Below are 24,747 nucleotides of genomic sequence, written 5' to 3' on the forward strand. Positions count from 1 at the left end.
GTCCTTGCCACTCTTATTAGTTGCTGGTGGCCATTGCTCCGCTGCTGCTGTCCCTGAGGTGTCACTGCTTTATGCTGCGGTCACTGCTGTTTGCCTAGGTGATGGCATTGGCACTGTACCTGGCGATTTGGTCATCAACATCCCATCCAGGCACATTTTATTGTGATAGACTCACAAACCAAACTGCATCGAAAGTTGCCCCGACTTCTGTCTGTGCAAGTAGAAATGCCCTCCCCACTTGCAGTGCTCCCCTAGAGGGCCCGAGAATTCCCACCTGCCTCCCAGACAGTCATTTCTGAGCATGCTAGTCCATCACAGATCAGCCCTCTAGGCTGCCTCTGCTGCTTCATACGACCACCTCAACCAGTTCTACTAAAAATAGGCAATCAAAGACCACTCTAAAGAAGTCTTTGATGGGGCCATGTATAGCAACACTAGGGAAGGCAGCACAGGAGGGTGGCTGAGTGAGCCGAACCGCCTGCTGTACAGCTGGAGAAAGAGCATTTGCATCCTGACCAGCAAACATGCAAATGAAGGTTTGTATTTGCACCAATCATAGTGGCCATTCTGCCAGGCCACAAGGAAAGAACATCTGGTCTCTATGGGGCACTAGTGGCCTGTGGTCTGGTGGGAATAGCTGCAGAGAAAGTGCCATAAGACTATTGTGTAGATTCCCCAAGGTGTCTGTCCAGTATTCAAGGTGACAGCTACTGGTATAAGGGTCATCTGATGGGTGATTTGATGGAAAATCATTTTGCTCAAAGCAGCCAGAGCAGTGAAGAAGAGTCCAGTGGCTGCCAATTGGAGAACTAAATCACCCTAATCTTTGCTTATTTACAGGAAAATAGATAGGAGAAGGAACACTCCCAATAAGAACTAAAAAAAAAAAAATCTTACTACTGGCATTAGCAGTGACTTTAACAATATTCAGTATCCAATTAGTGCCCCCTAGATGGCTGTGTCCCCTTCTTCTCAACCCCACTTAAACATCTACACCAAGCTGGGGCTAGAAACACAGTAGGTGCTCAATAAATGTTTACACAGCAAGTCGGGAGGCTGATAATTAAGAATTATGTCAGCCTGTCTCCTCCTGGAAAACATTCCCTGGAACTATGTCCTTCAAAACTTCTCTAGGATGCATGGTGGCCTGGTGGGTATGGGACTGGGGTAACCGATGAACCCTTTTTAAAAGCCTTTTGCTTTTGAGGTCTGTATATCTATACCAACTTCCTATCTTTATCTATAGTGTAACAAAATGTAACCCTACCTCGTGGAGGTGCTGGGTGGACAGTCAGCTTCCAAAGATGCCCATCATGTAACTAACTCTGTGGTGCTTCCATGTACAGATAAGACTTTGCTACCCGCAAAAGTCTGAAGGACCTTGGGACCTAGACAAGATTCCGTGAGCTTTCCCACGGAGTGCGATTCCTGTGAGGCTCATCCACTGAGTAGGTTAATGAAATTACATTGTTTGCTCTGATGATAATGAGGATTAGGAAGTGCCGTCCGAGGCGAAATTACATTGTAGATGGAGATTGGCAAGAAGAGAGTCTACATGACACACATGTGCCTATACACACATCCACACACACACGTACAACATGCATGTGCTAATTTGACCAACTATAGCAATCATTTCATTATGCACCCCAAACCCTATGTTGTGAAGCTTATGTATGGCCAGTAGCACACAGAGTAATCAACATCTCAGGCCTTAGCGAGCTCCTAAGCTTGGGGTTGACTCTCACAGTCTTTCAGTACAATCAGAGCTTGGGACAGCAACCGAGATCAGCATGCAGGGTTCACTTACATAACTGTAGCAACACAGCATTTCAAGCTGAGATCCTTGCAAATATGTTTCTAAGAGATCATTCTCCAAACAACTGTGGCTCTTGACAGTTTCTTAGTATGTGGGAACCTCAGTGCCCCACCCCAATGATGCTTATTGTTCATCCGTGTTGCCTGGTTCCCAGTTAGTGAGAAGACTTCTGTTTGTTTGTTTTAAAGAAATGCACTTAATAATTTAGAATAATTTTATCACAAAATTAAAACATTTGGATGACAAAGACATAAAAATTAAAATGACAGTGATTATCCTGGAGAAATACACTAGATTTTGATCCCATAATCACAAAGAACTGTTGTTCCAGATACAGAAGTCGCCATGAGTTTTCCAAGACGATGGGAAGAAGAAAACCCTAGAGAGAAATGAGCAAAATGACGACACAATTCAAGAATAAAGAAAAAGGTCTGAGTGCTGAGAACAGAGAAATACAAGTGAAAATGTCTCCAACCATGTTATGGCAGCAAGGTCAAGATTACCATCCCCCCTGGAACACTTAAGCTGAACAGACAAATAATACAGCAAGAAGATCCTGAACCTGAGGCAAGGACACCAACCAGGAGGAAAGAGAGGCCATGGAGCAAGCCTCCAGCTGAGCCACCATCTTCCGAGAGAGAGACTTCCCAGACCTTTCTGCAAGGGAGCAACCTGGTCAGATTTCATGGAGCAGAGGTTGGCCTGAAATGGCAGGCAGCCTGCTGGGAACCTCAGAGGGCACCTTTAATGCTCAGCAGAGAGCCATGAGACATCGCAAGAGAGGAATTACATGAGAACAAGGGAAGCATCCAGGCAGACTCCGGGAGCCATGTTCAGTACTGCGTCCTCCAGCCAGACTAGGAATCCTCTGTGTTTCAGGATCACAGAGCGAATGACTTGGGTAGACCCTGCATTCATGGTGGGGGATGATTGGCAGCATGCTGCATACTGCTCTACTCCAGTGAGGACATCTGTAAAATTGAATTCTACAGATAAAAGCATTCCCAGGCTCTGAACCATATCCTAGAACGTCCCAGAAACATGCATGTGGAAGAAAGAGCTCCCTTCACCCTTCCCTCACTTCCCTACAAAGTAATCAGTTTCCTTTGCAGTCTGGTGTGCTAGCTGCTTTTATGTCAACTTGACACAAGCTAGAGCCATTTGGGAGGAAGGAACCACTATCGAGAACATGCTGCCTCCCTAGGCTTGTGCCCAAGCCTGTGGTGCAATTTCTCGCTTAATGATGGATGTGGGCGGGCTTAGCTCACTGTGGATGGTGTCATCCTTGGATAGGTGGTCCTGGTAGCTTTAAGAAGCAGGCTGAGTAAACCATAGGGAGCTTACATTTCCACATCACAGTCCATCATCAAAGGAAGTAGGCAGGAACCTGAAGCGGAAGCCATGGAGAAACACTGCTTACTGGCTTGCTTCCTTTTTTCCTCCATCCCCCTTCCTCTAAGTCTCCTGTCTTTGTCTCTTATTACCTGCTCTTTGTTTCTCCAGGGCAAATAAATCTCCTTCGTGCTGAGTGAGGACTGGGTTCTCCACCTACAGCTGGGATCCTCATCACATAAAGAGGGTGAGCGGTTGGCCCCCGGTGATCTCCAATGAGAGTTATGCATTTATTCTCCTGAGTTGTGATAGAGTCCCAGCTTGGAATTATGGGAATGAGGTTCCAAGGGCTGGAATTCTGTGTGCAATGTCACTAAGCTACATCGAGGACAAATTTATAGGCAAGTTCTTGTTTTCCAAAAATCCAACCATGTGGATGCCGCGTAGAGCTCCTCCAGACATCATAAGAAGCAGTCACAGTCACGTGGCTGAGGCTGGTAAAATCCTGCCAACCAGGGTCTTCCCTGTACTGCTTCCCTGCCTCCCGCCCACTCATTTACATAGGTGATAGCAACGGGTACACGATGGCACACAGCTGGCAACAATCTCAATAAAAACAGTGAAGAACGCCAGGTTTGGGAAGGAGGGAGGAGCAGGAAAGACAGACTAGAGCGTGTTCTAGGAGTGCATGCATACAAAGCCCACACTGGGCCAGTCTGTGTACGTGTGTGTATAAGATTGTCAGGTATTCTGGGGGAACTCATACCTGAGCCCTGGGGCTAGGGGTACAGTGACTATAAATGGGGTCTGTCTGCTCAGGTGTCCTGGAGGCAGTGCTAGAGTCCAGCCCTCCCCTGAATAGCACATGCCCTGTGATCAGCCAAAGGGAAGTCTGGGCTGCAAGGCCAGGGTAAGGGGACACAAGCAGTAGAGATGATAGCTAGTCACAAGAAACCAGGCATGCAAATGCTGTACCTCTGGAGCCAGGAACCTACGTTTCCCCACTACAGGAACTCAAATGTCAGCTGGGGAGGAGGAAGACATTCTGAAATCGCTGGGATTTAAATAAAAAGTGGCAAAGAGGCCACTGGATTGCATGGGCATGCCTGGCCATGAGGAGACCAGGATGGAGGCCAGAAATGCAAATGAAGATGTTAGAGAGAGAGAGAGAGAGAGAGAGAGAGAGAGAGAGAGAGAGAGAGAGAGAGAGAATGTGTGTGCAAATATTGCATCTGCTCCCAGAAGTTGTCAAACACTGGGCCCACTGTGAAAGGATGAGGCCAGCCCTCCATCTTCAAGGTTCCCTGAGGTTGGCGTTAATTTAATCTGGGACTATAACTCCATTTCATTACGAATTCCTTATCCCCACCCCCAGGAGGTTTGACTGTAGGCAACAATTGGGAATATGGTATTAACTGACCTTCAAAACCGCACAGCTAAATTAATAGCAGGAACGAGGAAGCAGATCATTCCTCTTGGGAGGCTCCTGGCATCTTGCCCCACTCCCTTTCCTAATGAGGAAACTAGAGAGTTCTTTTGCATAATCAGAAAATGACAGTGGAGACGGTGTAGTTTGGATCTTGAAGGTCAGCTGGGGGCCCCTATGTTAGTGCTGTTAGGGTGTGGAGGAACCTTTAAGAGGTAGCATGTCTTTCTTCCCTTCCATCCTCCTTTCCTGTCTTCTCCAAACAGACGTTGACTGAAGGCCCAGCAAGATCACCATTTCATCTGCTCTCTTTTAACTTACTATTTACCAGAGCTTTGTGTGCCATTAAATATCCATCAGTATAACTAAAAAGCTAGCCAGCAATGATAAAACTAACACATAATATTATCCTATGTTATAATACTGGCAGCACCCGCCTATCAATTCTATATCCAGACAGCCTCTGACTGCTGAGCCATAGGCATTAGTGTGTGGTGGGTACCAGGAGGTGGCATTTTGTCAGCATCTTGCAGCAGTCCGTCCTCAGAGGACCAGTTTGAGCCTCAGAGATGAAGGGTGGAGATGCTCTTCCAGAGCCCCATAACCCATCATAGAGGCATGCAAAGCCCTGATTCAGGTCTGTCTCTGGACAGTGGCTACCTCAGCAACCCCTTTGCCTCAGGGCTTCTTTGTGCACTGATTTAAAGCACTTACACTTTTACAGATGCTCTACCATTGGTGACACAGTCTTCCACAGTCTTCAATTCCCTCAGTTTGGAATATAACACCATTTTAAATAGATACTTGGTATCTACTTCATTATAGCTAATAAAGTTTTATTTAAAGTCCTGCCATTCAGTGTATTTGAATTGATGAACAAGGACATTAAGGTCATGGGAGGTGAAATTGTAAGCTTTGGGTCAGACACTCCTTTGATGTCAGAAGCAGCAATAAACCAGAACTTGGACTCTGAACACTGAGGCCTAGAGGGGCATTGAATAAAGCAGCACATGTACCATGCTCACAGACAAATGATGGAGTGGCTTTTGTCCCCTCTTATCTCTTGGGCCACACTGAAGATGGAACCCAGCACCTCATACAGAAAGGTAAGCACTAAACCATTGATTGCCCTGTGTCCCAGTCTTGAGAGAATATGACAGAAGACACCTCCCACCCTAGTTGTCCCCATGCCTCGTGTCTTTTCCCAAGAAGTACCTACACTCCACCCTCAATAGCCTGAGCTTCCGTATCTAGGAATTTGATCAAGTGTGGATTTTAAATTCATTTTAATTGAGTTTGGATGTGTGAGGTTTTTTCTTGTCACTGTTTCCTAAATAGCAGTCTCAGGGTGATGTTCAGCATGCCTTATTGAGTCAGACATCATAAGTCATCTAGACATGAGTTCAAGTGTGTGCAGACCTAATTCCGCTTTATGGAAGGGGCTGAGTTCCATGACTTTGGGGACTGTACTTGGCCCTTGAACTAGGGCCCCACAATTGCATTTGCTTATCTACTTCTATTAGCAGTATTAGCATGTTAGTATCTAGGAAATGCTATGCTTCTTGGTATTTATAATCATGATACAATTATCCATATACCATTCTTCTGCCCTGCGAGAAAGATGTGTGCACACATAGTCTCTCTCTCTTCTTCTTCTCCCCCCACCCCCATACATACATACACACCTGCCTGATGCTCTTTGTCTAGCTACCTCAGGGAACTAAGTACCATTTTAAGTAGATATTTGACATCTACTTTATTATGGCTAATAAAGTTTCATTTAAAGCTCAGCCATTAGGGCATTTGAATTGAATTTTCTTCTCGGTAAAATTTTGTTTTCCCAAGGGTTAATCATTGATGTGCACTATGCTGAAGGTTTAAAAATAAAAATAAGGCCCCTTTATCTTAAAGGAACAGAAGAAAATACTGACGGTGGAATTGTAGAAACTACTGGATTTGCTTTGAACAGTTGGGCTCAGGGAAGGGATTCTGACCCTCAGAGAATGCAGAAAGGACCTCAGCTTCCCCTAACCCCACCATCACTGACTGCTGTCTCACAGATGCCCAGTGGCTCGCAGCATGTGACACCTGTAGATACAGGGTAGTGGGTGAGGAGATCACAATTACTCCTGAACCTCAGTGCCACCAAGTGTAAAATCATTCTTCCTGTCTACGCTCTACCCACTGGATCTCCTGTGAGAAAGTCAGCCCTCTCCAACCCTCTCTGAGATACAAAAGGCTCCCTTTGTGTCTCTACCAAGTGATGCAGCTGGCTGGCTCCTGTGGATGGTACCCTGCTGCTGGGATATCAGTATTGAGTAAGAGGTCCCTAAATGGAAGCTGGCGAGGGGAGGGGCATGGCTGCAGTTTAGAAGCTCCAGCAGTAGCCTGTTCTTCCCCCTTGGTGGTTGAGGGATTCCCTTCCTATTCACTTCCTGTTCCAGGAGACATCACAGGCCTGACAACTGCTGTGAGCCTGGGGGGGGGGTGGGGGTGGAAATAATGGAACACAAAGGTCCCATGTGAGCTGTGAGGACTGGAGGTGGCTTCTCAATATCTGCAGAGATGGAGTTCTGTGGTATTTGAATGTAATTGGTCTCTCTAAGCTCCTAGGGAGTGGCACTATTAGGAAGTGTGGCTTTGTTGGAGGAAGTGTGTCACTGTGGAGGTGGGCTTTGAGGTCTCCTTTACTCAAGTTTCACTTAGTGTGACCCTCAGCTCACTTCCTGTTGCTGCACCACATCTGCCTGCACGCCACTATGTCCCACCATGATGATAATGGACTGAACTCTGAAGCTGCAAACTTTCATCCCAATGAAATTTTTTTCTTTATAAGAGTTGCCATGGTCACGGTGTCTCTTCATGGCAATAGAAACCATATCTAAGACAAGCCCTGAACATGTTCATTGACCAAGGCCCAGATAATGGACCAAGGCTCAGGTCACAGACCATGAAGCCTGGTTCTACAACTTGTCAGCTATAGGCCCCTACTTCTCCTGAATGTTCTCACTATAAAATGAAAACAAAAAACAAAAAAAAACCCAACTCTATCTTGAACTGGCAACGAAAGGGCCGGCACATTTGGGCCTCTGTAGGAAAGTGGGTCTTTCTGTTGGAGCCCACTACGGGGAGCCAAAATATAGACGGGACCAACTACAAATCATCCCCACACAAAGCAAAAACAAGGCCCACTATTACATTCATTTAAAAAGTTCCCTTTATGAAAAACAGAATATATAATGTACATTGTAACAACAGAGAACTGCACCTTCCTCACATAAACTGGTGGGGATCCGTCCCAGCAATAGGCAGCATTCTGTGTGAGGAAGGTGGGGTGAGGTGGGTCCCCTCTAGATCTTGGTCATGTGGACCTGCAATAAAGGCGTGCTTGTGTCCTGTGGAACCAAAGAGAGTGGGCCAAGCAGAAACTCAGGGGACAAGAGTCACTGAGCACTGGAGAGCCAACGTGTGTGGCACTGCGTCTAGGCTGCAAGCGTGTGTATATTGCGAGCTGTCTGATATGGACAGACCAACCCAAGTGGGACTGGAGCAAAGATGCACCTGGCCTGAGATGCTCTCTGGTGCTTCCCCTTGAGTCAGTCCAGGCCTAAGGCCCTGCTGGCCTTCTTGGTGTTCAGGAAGTTCTTCTTCCTCCTGGGAGGAACACGCAAAGCAATCTCAGGCTCCTTTGGGCTCCTGAATACAAAGATCTTCTCTCCCGTGTTTAATATGTCTATGGTATCCGCCCCTGTGATGGGCATGGGCTCCGGTTCTCCAATGGGCTCTAGAGACAGGTGTGGCCAGCTTCCTTTCCCAGGGAATGTCACCCTCTCCTGGACAGGAGCATACACCTTCTTCAATATGCTGCCGAGAAAAGAGAGAGTTAGATTCTGTATTTTGGGCCCATTCTGACCCTCCTTAGTGTTCTGACACTTCTCCAGTCCTGACACCCCAAATAAATGTCATTTTATTTTATCTTATTTTTTAAGGATTAGGTTTTGTTTGTATGTCTCTATGTATCATGTTTGTGTACTGCCCCCAGAGGCCAGAAAAGGGTGAAGGATCTCCTGGAGCTGGAGTAACCATCTGTTGTGAACCGTTAAGTGTGGGTGCTAGGAACCAAATTGCAGCCCTGTCAAGAGCAATAATTTTAGTCATTATTCTATTGCTGTGAGGAGATACCATGACCAAGACAATCATTATAAAAGAAAACATTTAATAAAGCCACTCCCTGGTGATGTAACATTCAAACCTATGATCCTATGGGGCTATTGTCATTCAATCCACCACAAGCACCAAACAGCTTTCCCACTGAGCCATTTCTAGAACCCTAAGTACCATTTAAAAGTTTTTTTCTCCCCTCTGGTCACTGGTGTCTCTAAAATCAGGTGAAATCAATAGTGAGGTATACTGTTGGCCACCCTCACTGGCTCATAGTGGGAAAGGTTCTGAAGTCTTGTGAGCCCATCGCACACCGTTACCTTGTTGTCCGAGAATATTTACACCATGGAAACAGGCAGCGTTCCCTCTGTCTCCACTACTCACCTACCAGCTCCCTGTTAAACACTTAAAAACCCACTTCACAGCCGTCACCCTGGAAGCAGGCTCTAGGCAACTGCGAGGGGTTGGGTAAAATGCATCTGAGACAGAATGTGTCAGGTTTAGGAATTCCCCATGATAGGTCTGCTGGAATCTTGTCCCTGGAGCCCTGGATGCCATTGACGCCATTATAACTGCTCCTGGGAATCACATGTGACCTTAAAGCTACAGAACTTTCTCCTGGCTCTGAGCAGTTCAGTGTAAGGCTGTGTCAATAGGGTCCACCTGGAGGCTCCAGGCCCTACTGAGGCACTGTGCAGGCTCAGCTCCACTGACATCACATTTCCTGGAGCCTGGGAATCAGTTCTCTCTGACACTGTTGCTGGAGACTAGACCAAGGTCTCTCATGACTGGTACTTGCTCTATACCATCAGCACAGCACAGGATGGGTGCAGGGAGGACACCTTACAACCAAGCAGATCCAATGCTGTTTCTGGTCTGGACATGGATTGATTTCTCCTGCCCAATATCCTGATCTCATTTCTTAGGTACTGTATTCTGATATACCATTGTGGTAGTTTGAAAGAAAATAGCTCCCAAAGGGAGTGGCACTCTTAGGAGGTGTGTGTGGCAGTGTTGGAGGAAGTGTGTCACTGTGGGGATGGGCTTTGAGGTCTCTTTTGCTCATTTCACTCAGAGTGACTGTCAGTTGACTTCCTGTTGCCTGCGGATGTAGCTCTTTGAGCTACTCCAGCACCTTGTCTGCCATGCTCCCCACCACGATGATAAATGGACTGAATCTCTGAAACTGTAAGCCAGCCCCAATTGAATATTTTCTTTGTAAGAGTTGTTGTGGTCATTGCATCTCTTCACAGCAATAAAAACCCTAACTAAGACACCAATCTATTACCAATGGTTCCATAGCAGACAATCCATGATGAATTGCAGGTCCTTCACCTCTGAGAACTATAGAAGGGCAGGGCTTGGACAGCCACCAATTCTTGTGTAAACAGAGTAATACTTTTTAATTCATTATGTGTCCAGTTGAAGTTACTGTGTTTACATGTGTGTGGTATACTTGCATGTTCCTCTGGGTGTGTACACATGTGTACATGCATGCAGAGGCCAGAGGCTGACCTCTGGTGTCTTCAATCACTTCTCAGCCTTGTTTTTTTGAGATAGGGTCCTTCATTGAACATGGAACTCACCAATTGGCTATGGTGGCTGCCCAGGGAGCTCCAGCAATCCTCTTGTTCCTGCCTCCCCAGTATTGGGACTATACTTGCCTGGCATTTTACTAGGGAGGTGGGGATCTGAACTCAGGTCCTCATGCCTGCATGTAGGCACCTTACTAAATGAGTTCAGGCCCCAGTCTGAGACTGTCATTTTTTAAAGCCACTATGTGCCACCTAAGGTACTATTTTTCTGATCTTCTCTATTTGGAACCACGGGAGACCCTTGTTCTGTGGCCATAAGAAATGGCCTGCCCCTCCTTTTCCTCTGAGATCTAATTATGCAACGATCACAGTCAAGAAAGACAGGCACTAGGTGGGAAGAGGCAAGCCTGGAAGTTCACGTAAGTTGAGGGTGAGTTTGCCAGCCCCAAGCCCATGGCCACCACTCCCCACCCCCACCCCAGCTGCAGCCTTGGGTCTCTGCATTGGACCTCCTTAAACTTTGGTTTTAGCATCTCCACTTTCTGGAAGGCTCAGGATAACAAGGATTAAAAGGGCTTTGGGAACAGTAAAGTCTGAGGAACTCTAAGGAATTTATTCTTTTTCTAATTATATCTTATTAAAACCTGCTATTAGCCAAAATAAATACAGTAATTAAAACGCTAATAAATGTTAGGAGAACATTCTCCTACTGAGAGCTACAGGCTTGTCTTCAATTTTTAAACTGAGACCAAGAACAAAGGTGTGCTGTCTTCTGGGAAAGAACTTTCCCACCTTCCCATGCCCTCCCTGGCAATTTGGCCACGCCCCAGCAACACCCCCCCTCAGCCCTCCCCTGCCCAGACTCACCTCTCCTTCCTCTGGCAGGCCCAGAGCATCCTCTCCAACCCTTGACTCACTAGATCGGCTCTCAGTCTACTGTCCAAAGCTTGCCACCAGCCCTGGTGCTTCCTGATACAGGAAGAGGGTGTTAGAGTTTAAAATGAATTAAATCTGATTCCTAAAACCCTTCAGGTGGCCTCTGGCTGCCACTCAGAGCCCTGAGAGATTCACTGAGTCTCGATCTCAAGCCTGGTCCATAGGTAATGCCTGCCTGGAGGGGACCACAGGCGGTGACAGGCAACATCAATCAGGCAGAGGCAAACTGTGTAAAGAAGGGAGTCTTGTGGGGGTGTTTAAAGGTACATACTGACCCCCATGTCCCCTGCCCCCTGCCCCCTGAATTGGGTTCACACTCAATGCAGGTGGGATTTTTCTCTTGTGTTTCACAGAATTTTAGTGCTATCGACACGGGGATACACTCAGAGCTTGGTGGTGTGCTGTGGATGCAGGAATGCAAACATGGAAGCTTGGAAGGGAGCCAGGAAGAGAGCTGGAGGCCACCTGGCTATGCAATTCCAGTGTGAAGGAGACAGACTGAGGCAGAGCTGTTGTGAGCCTTGGGTTCAAGACAACACAGGACAGCACAGAGCTGAAGAGTCCTCTCACTGTGGCTCCCAAATACTCAGCTAGGATGGAGACAGTTGCTCTTAGGAATCCATTACCTCAGGGGCAGAAAAGGGCACTCTGATGGCTGCCCTTCCTGCAGAGGACACTGGGGCCTTTCTGGATCCCACATGTCCCTCAGAACACCTGCTCTCTTCTAGTTGCCAGCTTTTATTACTTAAAGACCAAGGCTCTGAGCTGATGTGATGCCCAGGCACCAGGTCCCCAAGACTGCTCCATCCCAAGGGCCCGACCAGGAGCTGAGGCAAAGAGTACACGTTCTTTTTCTGAAAGCGCTCTGAGTTTTTCAGGGCCCAGCCCAGGCTGGCAAACCCCCACAGCCTTGGAGATAAAATGCCTCAGAATAGAGTGTTAGAGACTAGAGCTTCGGAATTGGGAGCCAAGGCCACACCCACACCCAGTATTCTGATCGCATCCACACCCAGTCGTCAGAACAACAGCAGACCTCTGGTCACACCCAGTCCTCCAGCTATATCCATACCCAGTCTTCTCACCATACTCAATCCCACTCTGCTAGTCTCTCTCAAACCTGCCTTGGATAACTGTGCAGGACCCACAGGCACTAAGACAGCTCTTCTAGCCCCTGAGATCCCACCCTGGCCTGACCTTCCTCCCTCTGATCCCTCTCACTATAGCCTACGCTTTCTGTCTTCTGCAAGCTTAAGCCTTTGAATCAAAGGCTATGACTGATGAAAAGAGACTGCTCCTTCTATCAGGAAAGAAATGTTTCTCAGGACCCTGCTCGGGCACACTTGGGCCATGTCAGTAGCCTCCTAGCTGCCAGGGGCCCATCCTGGCTTCCTAAGGATCCTGGTTGAGGTTGGGGCTGAATGGTCCACAATTTTCAGCCTGTTTACTCACTTACGATATGGTCCCCATATTCTAGTCTCCAACGGCACTGCTGAGAGCTCCTTATACCTCCTGCCTTACACCATGCTCCCTGCTTTCCTTACTCTGTGTGTGTGTCTGTGTGTGTGTGTGTGTGTGTGTGTGTGTGTGTGTGTGTGTGTGTGTGTGTGAATGTAGAGGTCAGAAGACAACTTTGCAGGGGCTGGCTCTCCCCTTTCATTCCAGGGATGGAACACAGGGTTTCAGACTTGGTGAAAAAGACAAGGTTCCCAGGTTAGTCTTTTGAGGAGCTTTTCCTGATTCAATTCAGACCTGGACCATAACTCGAAAGGAAAGCCCTTGTGGGTTGGTCTGTGACGAGAGGGAAATAGGCCCCAACTGCACATTCCAGAACAGGGGAAAGTAGCACACAATATGCCATACTGTTGGTGACATATTGCAGTCACCAAACATACCATCTTGGAGAATGTCAGTGAGAGGCATAACGTTTGACCTCATAAGAACAGCAGGAAATGCAGCTTTAGTGGCACAAGAACTGGGCAGGAGTAAAGACACCTGCTCTGCGCCAAGGTCAGGAAAGCAGGCAGTGAGGGTGTGCACACGGCATCCTCACTGGAGCCTGGCACAAGCCTGTCTTCCCTGACCTCAGATGGTTACACTCACAGTCACTCTGGTGGGATAGCAACAGGCATTCAGCAGAAATGGATCTTTGTAATTTGAACTTGGGTCTTCTCCAAGCACCTCTGGGGTGCAGGCTGCAAGAAGGGCAGCCTCTCCTATGAACCATGGGAGACACTCTGCAGTGAGCCCTGCAGCTGGGCCCAGACACTGGACACTTGAGACAAGTTAACCACATTCTCCACTGATGATAACTTCAATTTATAACCTGTTTATCAGGACATAACCCCATTATAAACTGATGAAGAACAGCTTGTTCACACTAATCTAGGCAAAATATACATGCATACATGCAAGCACACACACAAGCACACACACAGAAACAAACATACCCCAATACACACCAAAACACATATACACACATATATACATACATACATTCACAAAACACAACAGAGAAACATACTGCAAAGGAAGAAATGTAACCAAAATGCTAACATGAATACTTTCTTCTTTTCCTCTCTATGCACCTTTAGTATCTTCTTAATGGTATGTATAATAAATATTCTAATGGCCCTAGAGAAATCTATGTTCTGAAGGCTCTCTTGTAGTTGATGCTAAAGTAGAAAGTGGGGTACCAACTACTTAGGTCTACTAACACTTGAGCTCTGAGCAGCAGGGGACTGCTGGGAAGGTCTGTGCCATTCTTCTCCCCCAGCTCCCTACCTGGTCAAACCCGGCTTTCACAGACAACCTCCCACCCGGAGCTCACCTCCTCTTGCCCTGCTCAGCCTGCTCCCCGCTGCTCTTGTTCTCTGCTGTGTGGTCCGAGTGCTTTTCGCTGACTGTGTCCAGCAGGGCCAGTAGCTGAGGCTGCGAAGCTGCAGGAAGCACCACACTCAGGAGTCGGAGTAGCGTGCTCCCTGGCACCATTGTCATCTTGGAGAGGTATGACACCAGCCTCAGTCCCTACGGGGACACAAAAGGGAAGAACTAAAAAGCCTCGGCTCTCTCTAGACCTGCCGGGTAGCAATATCTAATTCATGACATTCTCAAGGATTCTGTTGTCCTGGGATAATAAATATTTCAGTGGCTCAGCCTGGAAAACATTCTGAATTCACAAAATTGTCAAGAAAATGTCTGTGGTCAGCAGCTGTGGCACCCACAATGTCTCTAACAGAGCTCACCCACCCTTCCAAGTTAGCTCACTTGAGCGACTCAGAACCACGCCACAGGAGCCTCAGCCTGCATCACGGCAGCCAGGAATATTTCTCCATCTTCTGCTCCACTTCTGGGAGGCCCTGGGGATAGTCCAAGCTCTGGGAGTAGCTGAGTGTCCCTACACCAGTGGGTGATTAGAGCCGCTGCTCCACTGAATAAAAAGGAAGGGCTGCTGAGCTCAAGAATTATGGTTGGAAATGACTGACCCCACCGGAAGCAGGCTGTGCAATCCCATACAATGTAGCACCTCAGCTGAACATGGGGGAAAGATGGAGAACAGCCGGGTGGTAGTGGTACACGCCTTTAATTCCCAGCACTTGGAAGGCAGAGGCAGGTGAATCTTTTTGAGTTTGAGGCCAGCCTGGTCTACAAGAGCTAGTTCCAAGACAGCTAGGACTGTTATGCAGAGAAACTCTGTCTCAAGACAAACAAACAAAAATTCTGAGTTTTTGGGCCTGGTGGTGGTGGCGCACTCCTTTAATCCCAGCACTTGGGAGGCAGAGGCAGGTGGATCTCTGTGAGTTCGAGGCCAGCCTGGTCTACAAGAACTAGTTCCAGGCCAGGCTCCAAAGCTACAGAGAAACCCTGTCTCAAAAAACCAAAAAAAAAAAAAAAAAAAAAAAAAAAAAAAGAAAAAAAAAGAAGAAGAAGAAGATGGAGAACGGCCCATGGCTGCGAGGGTTAGGGATGGTGGGTGTGGCAGTGGCTGAGAAATGACACTCAGGGATGTCTCAGCTGCATTGGACAATTCTGCATCCTTGTGGCCACAGGAAATCTGCTGTGACAACAGGACAGAGAGCCATAAGAACACTTCATACCAGATTTGATGTGGTCCCAGGCAAGCCCAAGGAAACAAGAAACAAAAAGTGGATGGTGTAACTTTCTATACCCTAACATGCCAAAATTATTTCAAAGTAAAAAGCTTAGAAATGTACCAACTCTGTACCTCTTAAACCTTTGGCTGTGTCCCTACCACACTGAGCCAAATGCTAAGTTCTTGGATCATGCTTTTATTTCTCCTAATGCCTCAAACTCCTCACCTGTAAAGACTACCAGTACTGGAGCAAAGGATTTGCTGAGAACGCAGTAAGCTGAGCTTTGCCCAGTGCGGGGGCTCATCACTGTAACCCCAGTACTCAGGGGTGAGGCAGGGGGTTGCCATGAGTTTAAGTCTGAGTGATGCCCTGCCCTCAACCAAAACCACCACCACCAACAAAAATAGAGTGAAGGTTTCTCCAAGTGCCACCAAGACCCAAATAAAAGCCTCTTCTCTCAGTTGCAGGGTGGCCATTGTTGGTCCCTGGCCATTCAGAGCCCTTCCCTGGGATTTTACATGACAACACCTAGGGGGTGGGGTGGGGATTTCAGTGTCCAGCAAAGCCAGGCAGGGTGTGGAGGGTCTGAGGTCAGGCCTGCCAGCGCCTGATCTGTGTGTGGGAAGGTTCATGAGTGGGCAGAGTGAAGAGTCCATGCTACATTCTTTGCTGTGGGGGAGACTGCGGCTGTTGGAGAATCACTGTTACACTGTAGGACAGATAGGGACAGGTCCTCTCACCTGGCTGCACAGACTGGCCATGGTGTCAGCCTCCAGGCTTTCCAGAGAGTCTTCCAGCACCGCACTGTTCTGCCGCTCTTCTCTCACCCTAGAGAGAAGAGAAAATCCAGAGGTCCAGCCCAGTCATGGGGAGCTGACGGGAGGGTGTCTGTTTAAGTGACAAGGACTCAGAGGTGGGGCACAGGAGGCTGACAGAGGAGTGGATGAATGAAGACCGTTCGGTGGCTCTTGGGTGCTCTGTGACCCTACTCTGAAAACCTTGGTCCTCCTGACTAGGACCACAGAGACCAGCACCTGAGGTCCACACCTGCTTCTGTCCTCTGCTGAAGCAGAGCCAGAGTCACCGCCCAGAGATGGCCACAGACAGCAGTACTTTGGTGGCAAGGCCAGCTGCCACCTTACTACAAGAGACTTGCTATAAACTCTGTGTCAAAGATGAGGCCACTGATCAGCCTCACAGTCCCTGTGGCTATCACAACCCAAGGCTTGTGCAGGCACAACCCAACCTACCTCAGACTCCTGCAGATTACTGCAGGGAGCAGGAGAACGTGACAAAAATAATTTTAAAAAATGAAAATCTCCTAGATAAGTCATCACCTCTGTGTTCCTGCCTCCCTGTCGGACACTCAGCCCCTTTGTCAGTTAACTCCATGCAATCTGCCTAGCTGCACTTTGATGTTGAGTATACTCAGGAAACAAACCCAGAATCACTGTAATCTCCCCACTTAGAAACCAAGTGGAGTGCTTCCTCCAGGTAATTTGTGTGCTTCTAAAATCCAGTCAATGTGCGCTGTACACAGTTTACATCTGTTGCTTTACACACAGATACCACAGTCGCACTGGGGACTTAGAGAACCGCAGGAAGCGGTGTTTCTGCAGGAGCACTGAACATTGCAGGCAAAGCCAATTTTCTGTCGTGAATTGTGAAGGAGTAAAGAAAAAACAAGCCTGGAGTCTATTCTGTAGCTCTACAGAAGCAGGGTCTGAAATTCTGCAGCGCAGTGAAATCTGAACAGAGCCCTTCCTATGCCGCTGCTGTCCCCTGGCTTTGACGCTGTGCCACAACAGTGTGAGATGTTACCAGGTGGGGAGGCTAGGTAGGGACACGTAGGACCTCTCTCTAATATAATATAATTATAATATAAGCTTACAACTTCTTGTAAGCTTAGAATTATTCGAAAATAAGAAGTTGAAAAGGGCCAATGGAGATGGTGGCTTAGCAGGTAAAGGCACTTGCCACCAAGCCTGAAGACCCGAGTTCGATCCCCAGGACCAACATGGCAGAAGCAGAGAAGCAACTCCTAAAAGCTGTCCTCTGATCTCCACACGTGTACAGTGGCACATACACACACACACACACTCAAAATTGTAAAAATGTTTTTAAAACGTTAAAAAATATTGTTAGCAAAACTCAATGGTATTTTTTAAAAAACTCATAATCAGAGAAGAAAGCTGGCATCCCTCAACAACAGCAGTTTGAGTGGAGCATGGGAATGGCTTCTAAGGCAGGAAGGTGAGAGGCCAGGTGCCTCAGGCCAGAAGACCCTACCCAACCCACTCAGAGTGTAAACCACCCACCTACCTCTGCTGTTGCTGTTCCAGGAGCTTCTGGCCCTTGTTCAGAGCCTGCCGCAGCATGGCAGAGACCTGCCTTTCAGGATCCATCTCCCAGGGTTCACCCAGTCCGGGTCCATCAGCCACCCACCGCTGCCAGCTCTCCAGGACCTGCTGCTGCTCAGCTGCTTCCTGCTGTACCAGCCGCTCCTCCAGCTTCCTCTCCAGTTCCTGCAGCTCCTGCAGATGAAGGAGCAGGACTGAGTCCCACTGATGCCAGGTGGGCAGGAGCTACAGTGGTCACTGAGGCAACATTGTAAGTATCTTAGTAACTGTGTCTCCAGGGGGGTCAGGATGTCCCTCTGGGGTTGAGCATCTCTGAAGCTGAAGATAGGTTCTGGTCAAGTCAAAAAAGGAAATCACAGGCTACATTCCCAATGGCCACCCACGTGTACTTATGAAGGGTCTGTATTCTAAAAAGATTATGACAAGCACAGTATCGCTTGCATTGTGGGTTTTTACCTCCCCATCATCCCCACAGACTTTTCTAGAAGAGCAAAGTAAATGTCCTAAAAGGGAGATCTGATTAACTATATTTTGAGACATCTCATGCTATGACTTCAGCACCCACCTCATAAAAGTTCCTAAAAGCATCTTTTAAACTCACAACTTAGAGCCCTCGGGGCTGCTATTCTCTGTTTTGGGACAGCCTACTCCAATCTCTCTTTTGAGTTTGTGCTTTGTTTTGGGAAATACATTTCTGCTTAACCTTCTGAGCCTCTGGATTAAATTCTTTCAGGAAGGTAACCTCAGTAATAGCACTTTACAAGGGGCTGCTCCTGAGCCTCTCACCCGGGCATAGACATGTCATGGGGTAGCTCTAAGTTTCACACACTGCACATAGTACCCGAGACTTAGTGACAGCTCAGTGAATGTTGGTTAATAGTACCACCACTTTCGCTTTTGATCTCACAGTGCCTTAGAGCAGTGATGCTGGCTGGCAGAGCTGGAAGTGTGAAAACTCAGGCAGAATCATCAACAGAGTGACTGGGACACCTAGACACTGGGGCAACAGGAAGACTCCTTGTGGGCTTGGAAGTAGAAGCTCAGCAAATGACACGGAGCTGCGAAGACAGCAGGGGCCGTTATTTGGGGTTACTCCTCTTCTGGGCAGGCCTGTCCTGTTTAAATTTCCCCATCTTCACCACACGGTCCCCATTGCACCTTCTGATAATCCAATTTCACAAAAGTAGTCTAAATTGTTCACTGGATGAGATGCAAACCACGGACTCTCCTTAGGAACGGTTCCTTCCAAAGCTTCTCATTTCATGCTTTTTAAATTCTCCAAATGCTCACCAGCTTAGAAGCTCATTATCAAGAGGAAAATGCTTGGCACATGAGCGATCACGCTGCAAACGGAAGAGTCTCACAGAGCATGGAGCAGGCCACCTTCTCTCCCTGTGCAAACCGGGAAGGAGCAGCCCATTCACCATCTCGCTGACAACTCAGAATGTGTGGTCTCATTTTCTCTCAGTTGCTTCTAATGCAGGACATGCAGTCCTCCCCACACAGGCAACTGTGACGAGAAAGCTCTGATATCACTCAAGAGCTCTGAGATGAAGTAGGGAAGGTGGGTGTGCTCCCGAGGTAGCTGAAGTGCTGGCATCTCAAGTGAACAATACTGGCTGGGAGGATGCAACTCAGACACTCAGATGCCTTAGTGTCTCACTGGCCAGACTCCCTAAATGACCTTGGGCAGGACTTCCCCCCTTTTTTGGGGGGGTAGGTTCTGAAATTTTTCTTTTCTTTTATTAAGATAGAGTCTCTCTGCATAGTCCTGATGTAGACCAAGCTGGCCTTGAATTCACAGAGATCGTCCTGCCTCTGCCTTCCAAATGCTGGGGTTAAAAAGTGTATGCCACCATGCCTGCCTGCCTCTCCATCTTAAACACTCATTTCCTCTGACTAGAATTTGGGGCACTGGTCCATCTTCACAACATTCACCTCCAAATGAAGCATTTGTTTTGATAGACGCTCTGTGGAGGTTTCCTCCTGTCACTGATATTCTGAGCGTCTTGAATGGGTTTTACCTCTGTGGGTGCCAAAATGGTCATGTGAGCTGCTTCCTGTCCTTTAATACGTTAAGCAAGTGAGTTTTGTAAACCAATGTCCTCATGTTAAATTCCTGGAAACTCCTTATATTCCTGGGGAAAAAAATCAGCCTGGCCATGAAGAATTATTCTAACAGATATGTGGGTTATATTAGCTGCTATTTTGTACACAAAGTTTACCACTGTGTTCACAGCTACAGTTCAATCAGGGTCTCCTGTTGGTGCCCAAGTGATATGAGAATTACAAAACAAAGTGAATGGGGGTCCTCGTTCCTGCTCAGGGATAATGTGAGCATGAACCTGGCCATGTTTTGAGTAAGAATGGCCCTCACAGGCTCAAATGAACACTTGGTCCTCAGTTGGTCGAACTGTTGTGGAAGGAGTAGGAGGTGTGGCCTTGCTGGAGGAGGGGCAGACTTTGGGGTTTCTAAGACTCATACTGTTCCCTGTTTGCCTCCGATCAAGATGTTTCTGCCACCCTGCCTTTGTTTGGCCATCTGGCATTATAACCCACAAAACAGCTCAGTTAAATGCTTTCTTTTATAAGTTGTCCTGGTCATGGTGTTTTCTCATAGCCTTAGGTCACTAAGACACTTTACAGTTTGCTGGAGCCAGCCAGAGAAATGGATGCACTTGTGGCTGTGAGTGCAGGTCTGTAACTTCCCCGGGGACTCTGTGTTGAAGGACTGACCTGCAGCTTGTGGGTCACTGGGAAGTGAGTGGATCCTGAGAGCTCTGATCTAATCAGGGTATGATCTGCTTAAGGGCTCATAATTTGCTGTCATTTTTTTGAGAAGTGGGGAAGCTAGAAGCAGGACCTGGCTGGGAGAAGTAGGTCACTAAGGGAATGCCAGCAATAAGACCAGCTCTTGCCTCTGGCCACTTCTGCCTTTGTCTGCTTCCTGGTTGCCAAAAGGTGAACCGCTCTGTACCACTCACGCCACGATGCTGTGCCTTGTCACTGCCTCACGCAGCAGAGCCAGCCAGCCGCAGACTGAAGCCTCTCAAGACTCCACAAGACCAAACGAGCCTTTCCCCTTTACATCTCTTACATGCAGTTCTTCCTCACCGTGGCAGGAAATGCTAACACAGTTTCAAACCAATTTCATCTCTGACCTTGAGATTGCACACTTATTTTCTCATACTAGAGCCAACTTTTATCATATATATCTATTTAGACAATTTCCTGTTGTACTTATCTTAAAACTCATATACATAATATTCTTCACTGTAGTATACCAATTTTAAAAACTCTACTGCATCTATGGTTTTAATTCTTTAAAATCTTGATACTATTTATCCATTAGTCTATTTTAATTGTAACCCTTACCTGATGTGGGATGATGTGACTATGTTCTATTACCATTGGTTAATAAACATGCTAATTTGGCAATGCCAGGCAGAATAGAGCAAGGCGGGAAATCCAGAGATACAATGAGAAAAAGGGCAGAGTCAGGGAGACGCCAAAAGCTGGGGAAGCAAAATGTGAGGTAACAAACTATGAGTCTCGTGGTAAAATGTAGACTAGTAGAAATGTGTTAATCTAAGTTGTAAAAGCTAGTTAATAATAGGCCTGAGTAATAGGCCAAATGGTTTGTAATTAATATTTATCCTCAAAGTGGTTATTTGGGAACTGTCGGGTGGGAGAGAAACTTCCAGTTACACTGACCAGAGAGCTACATATTTTAGTAGGCTTTTAATTTTTCCAAAGTACCCCATTTTTTATTTTATTAATTCTCTTCATGTTAGTTTTGATTTACGTCTTATTTATCTTCACTCCTCCCTACAGGTTCATTTCTCCTCTGCTCTAAATTAAAAAAATTATCTGAAAATTTTATGCATTTATTTATGTATATGTATTTTGATCATATCCATTCACACTCCCTTCAATTCCCCTCAGTGCCCCATATTGTCTCCCTGCCAGTTTCGGGTCCTTTTCTACCCCTGTGCCCACTCACCAGGCTATGAGACTCACGGAGCTGATGATGCAGGTACCCTTTCTACCCCTAGCCCCACTCACCGGGCTGTGAGACTCAAGGATCTGCACACAGGCTGACTTGGTCAGTGTCTCGGACTCACTCAGCTCCCCCAGCAGCAGGTCTTGAATGCTAAGCAAGGCCGTGTAGACAGAGAGGGTCTCAGCAGCCCGGGCCACTTTCTGGAACTGCAAGGCCACAAGCGACTCTGCAAAGTGGGCCTCCTGGGCTTCCAGCCTCTGTACCCTCTCGAGGAGCAATTCCCCTCGAACCTGGAGAAGGGGACAGAACCAAAGGAGCTGAGACGCTGTGGGAGAGGAGAGCCCACTGCCTTTCAGAGAACACAAGCTGAGGATCCCAGAGGCCCCGTCCAGAAGACTAGGACTCTGCTGGAAGAATAAAGCACCAATCAAAAAGAAAGGTGGACAATCCACATCTCTTCCAAGCTTCTCATTTTACCTTTAAACTTTTTAGAATTCCATCCAGGACAACCAAAAGACAGAAGCATGCCCATTGTCAGGGATGGACGAGTGGAAATACTTCCACGGCACAAGACAGGATTTGACACGAGGCAGGAAGGAAACCACACTGGGGTGAACCTTGGGGAGTTAGACTTCGTAAGAGCTGTCAGTGACAAGGGGACAAACACTGTGGAGAACTGTGGTTCCCGGGGGCTGAGATGGAAGCAAATGGGGAGCTGCTGTTGAACTGGTATGGAGTTTCCATTTTCTGCAAGATGGGAATTTCTAGAGCTGGACAATGTGAATGCACTTTAATACCCGTGGGACGAGCCCTATAATGTGACTATATTGGTAAATATTCCGTACTATAATTGGACACAATAAATAAAAATGAAAACAAAGCTCATGGGCTTTGTCCTGCTATGTAACCTGTTTGTACCTGATGCTTCTGTAGCAATGACAGGACACGGACACTGAGCTGAAGCTGAGGCTGCCAGAAAACCATGGCCCAGGTCGCTCCCATGACTGCCCAGCCCTCCCTGCATGTCCTCGGGAAGAACACAGCCCTGTTTGAAAGGCTCAGATCGGCCCTTCTAGAAGCACTGAGGCTTTGAAACAGGGTGGGGTAGGGGTGAGCCAAGACAGGAATAAGAGATGGAGGGTGCTGCTGCCTGGAAGGATATTCAGAGGCTTTTGGCCATGGCTTACATACAGAGAGAAGGGCTGCAAGGAATTATAGTCATGCACAGATGCATGCTATCCCCCACCCCCATACACACAACAGCAGGGGCCAGAACAGCAGAGAACACCAGGGCAAACACAACAGTCCCCAGAAATACAGGTTTGCTAGGGAGAGGCCAGGCTCTCAGGACAATACACTAGACCCAATCTCTGTCCATCTGGAGAACAAGGTACCCATGTGGATGGGTTTGCAAGGTAACTTAAACTAAGTAGGTAGCAGCCGAGAGCCAGCCGAAGACTTGACTGCTCTGCCAGAGTCTGGGAAGCTTTCCCTCAAACTCTGGCCTTCTCCATCTCTGAACCCCTCTCCACCTTCTATCATCGCGTGGCTGTTTGCTGACCTCCACTACTGAACCTGCCTGCTTTCTTGGACCCTACTTTAAAGGGCACAACTTTCTACCCTGTCTTTGTCATTGCCAAACATGCTTTGTACTATAGAGTGAAGTCCTTTATCCAGGAAACTACCTGGGAAACACTGACAGCATGTTCCTCCTCCAAAGTTTCCAATACAAAAGACAGCCACTGCCCTTATTTCCCCTGTCCCTGACCAGCAGGAAGTAGTTACAAGAACGACAGCCATACCCATTTCCACTTATCTAACAGAAACTAAAGTCAGAAATGCTAGCCATGGTCACACCATCTTGCAATGGTTCCCCATCTTTGCTAAACAATGAGAATTCCTGAAACTAAAGTAGCTTGCTTTTCTAGATTGCTCCCTGTCGGTAATGGCCAGTCATGAGAGATGACTGTCCATCTCCTGACATCTTTCATTTAATCCTGACATCACCTAAATTCCTTAGCTCCTCTAGAAATGACAACCTCAGGCAACACCTTTCTTCTGCTCTATAACTAGCTCCTCTGTCTCCCAAACAAATTCCTCTAAAGATTGACTTAAGAAATTGCATATTGAAGATTCAAAAACCTTCCAATGTAATTAATCAGGTTGCATGAGCTGTCAGGTGTCCCCACGGCCATGGAAAACATCAGAAGGTGACCCCTCTCCTGCGTGCTGAGGGGAGAAAGACTAACCTTCCACCATCTCTCACGAATCTCTGTTCCCAAAGCACAACCTGACAGAAAAGATTCATCTGGACAAACCCATGCAGGTTATAAAGGGCACACGTTCTGGGTCTAGACAGATGTCCTTAGACTCAACAGTGAGAGTCCACACAAGTAGGAAATACGCCAATGTTGCTATGTCTCATGCTACGCCAACACAAAAGGGACTCCATGTTTTTCTCTGTGTGTGAGCTTTTTGGTTTTGATTTTTTTTTTGTCTTATTGGGTTTCTGTTTGTTTTGATTCTCTCTTCTCCCTTTGAGAGGTAGATGGCCCTGAAATGAGTTGAAATGAGTGGGAAGGATCTAGGAGAAGTTGGGGGATGGGAAATATGATCAAATTGTATGGAAAGAAACCAGTAATGACAAAAAGAAAAAGAGATAGAAGATCCATAACAATGATGAAGAGAAGGAGACCCAGAACGTGGGCTGAGGAGACAGCGAAAGGCGGGGGAATAAAGACATTCTTAGAGGAAAGATGAAGACCTGGTCCTAGAGGAAGATGGCTGGATGTTTCCAGAACGCAGAAGGCAAAGATAAAGAGCTCGTGGGACTCGGATCTGAGTAAGACCCACATGCTGGGATACTGCCCTGACCAGCAAAAGGTAACAACAGAAAAGACCACTCCACGCCCTTCCCCAGCTATACGAACAGCAGCAGGAAGGTTAGCCGTGGTCCTGCCATTCAAAAAGCTCCTCCATTCCCATTTAAATGATGATAATTCCTGAAATGAGAGCATTTTTTTATTCTAAATTTTTCATCTCCCAGCTCAACCAGCCTCCACTAATGCCTGACCAGGAGAGATG

General features: G+C 47.3%; 1 protein-coding gene and 1 non-coding gene across 2 annotated transcripts in view; one reads left to right on the forward strand and one right to left on the reverse strand.

Annotated features, from left to right (window-relative positions):
- Positions 1-1,472: 1,472 nt before the first annotated feature.
- LOC142833205 (small nucleolar RNA SNORD49) lies at positions 1,473-1,518 on the forward strand. Its single transcript, XR_012907342.1, has one exon. It is a non-coding gene; the product is annotated as a small nucleolar RNA SNORD49 (small nucleolar RNA).
- A 6,260-nt stretch (positions 1,519-7,778) lies between these two features.
- Evc2 (EvC ciliary complex subunit 2) overlaps positions 7,779-24,747 on the reverse strand; it is an 84,404-nt gene continuing 67,435 nt past the window's right edge. The window contains exons 15-20 of the mRNA XM_075943714.1: positions 21,726-21,953; positions 17,623-17,834; positions 16,041-16,128; positions 14,037-14,233; positions 11,141-11,242; positions 7,779-8,441 (exon numbers count right to left, since the gene is read on the reverse strand). Coding sequence (XP_075799829.1) covers positions 8,174-8,441; positions 11,141-11,242; positions 14,037-14,233; positions 16,041-16,128; positions 17,623-17,834; positions 21,726-21,953 — 1,095 coding nt within the window. The 3' untranslated portion in view covers positions 7,779-8,173. The remainder of the gene's footprint in view (positions 8,442-11,140; positions 11,243-14,036; positions 14,234-16,040; positions 16,129-17,622; positions 17,835-21,725; positions 21,954-24,747) is intronic.

Source organism: Microtus pennsylvanicus, chromosome 12, assembly GCF_037038515.1.
Source record: "Microtus pennsylvanicus isolate mMicPen1 chromosome 12, mMicPen1.hap1, whole genome shotgun sequence".
NCBI lineage: Eukaryota > Metazoa > Chordata > Mammalia > Rodentia > Cricetidae > Microtus > Microtus pennsylvanicus.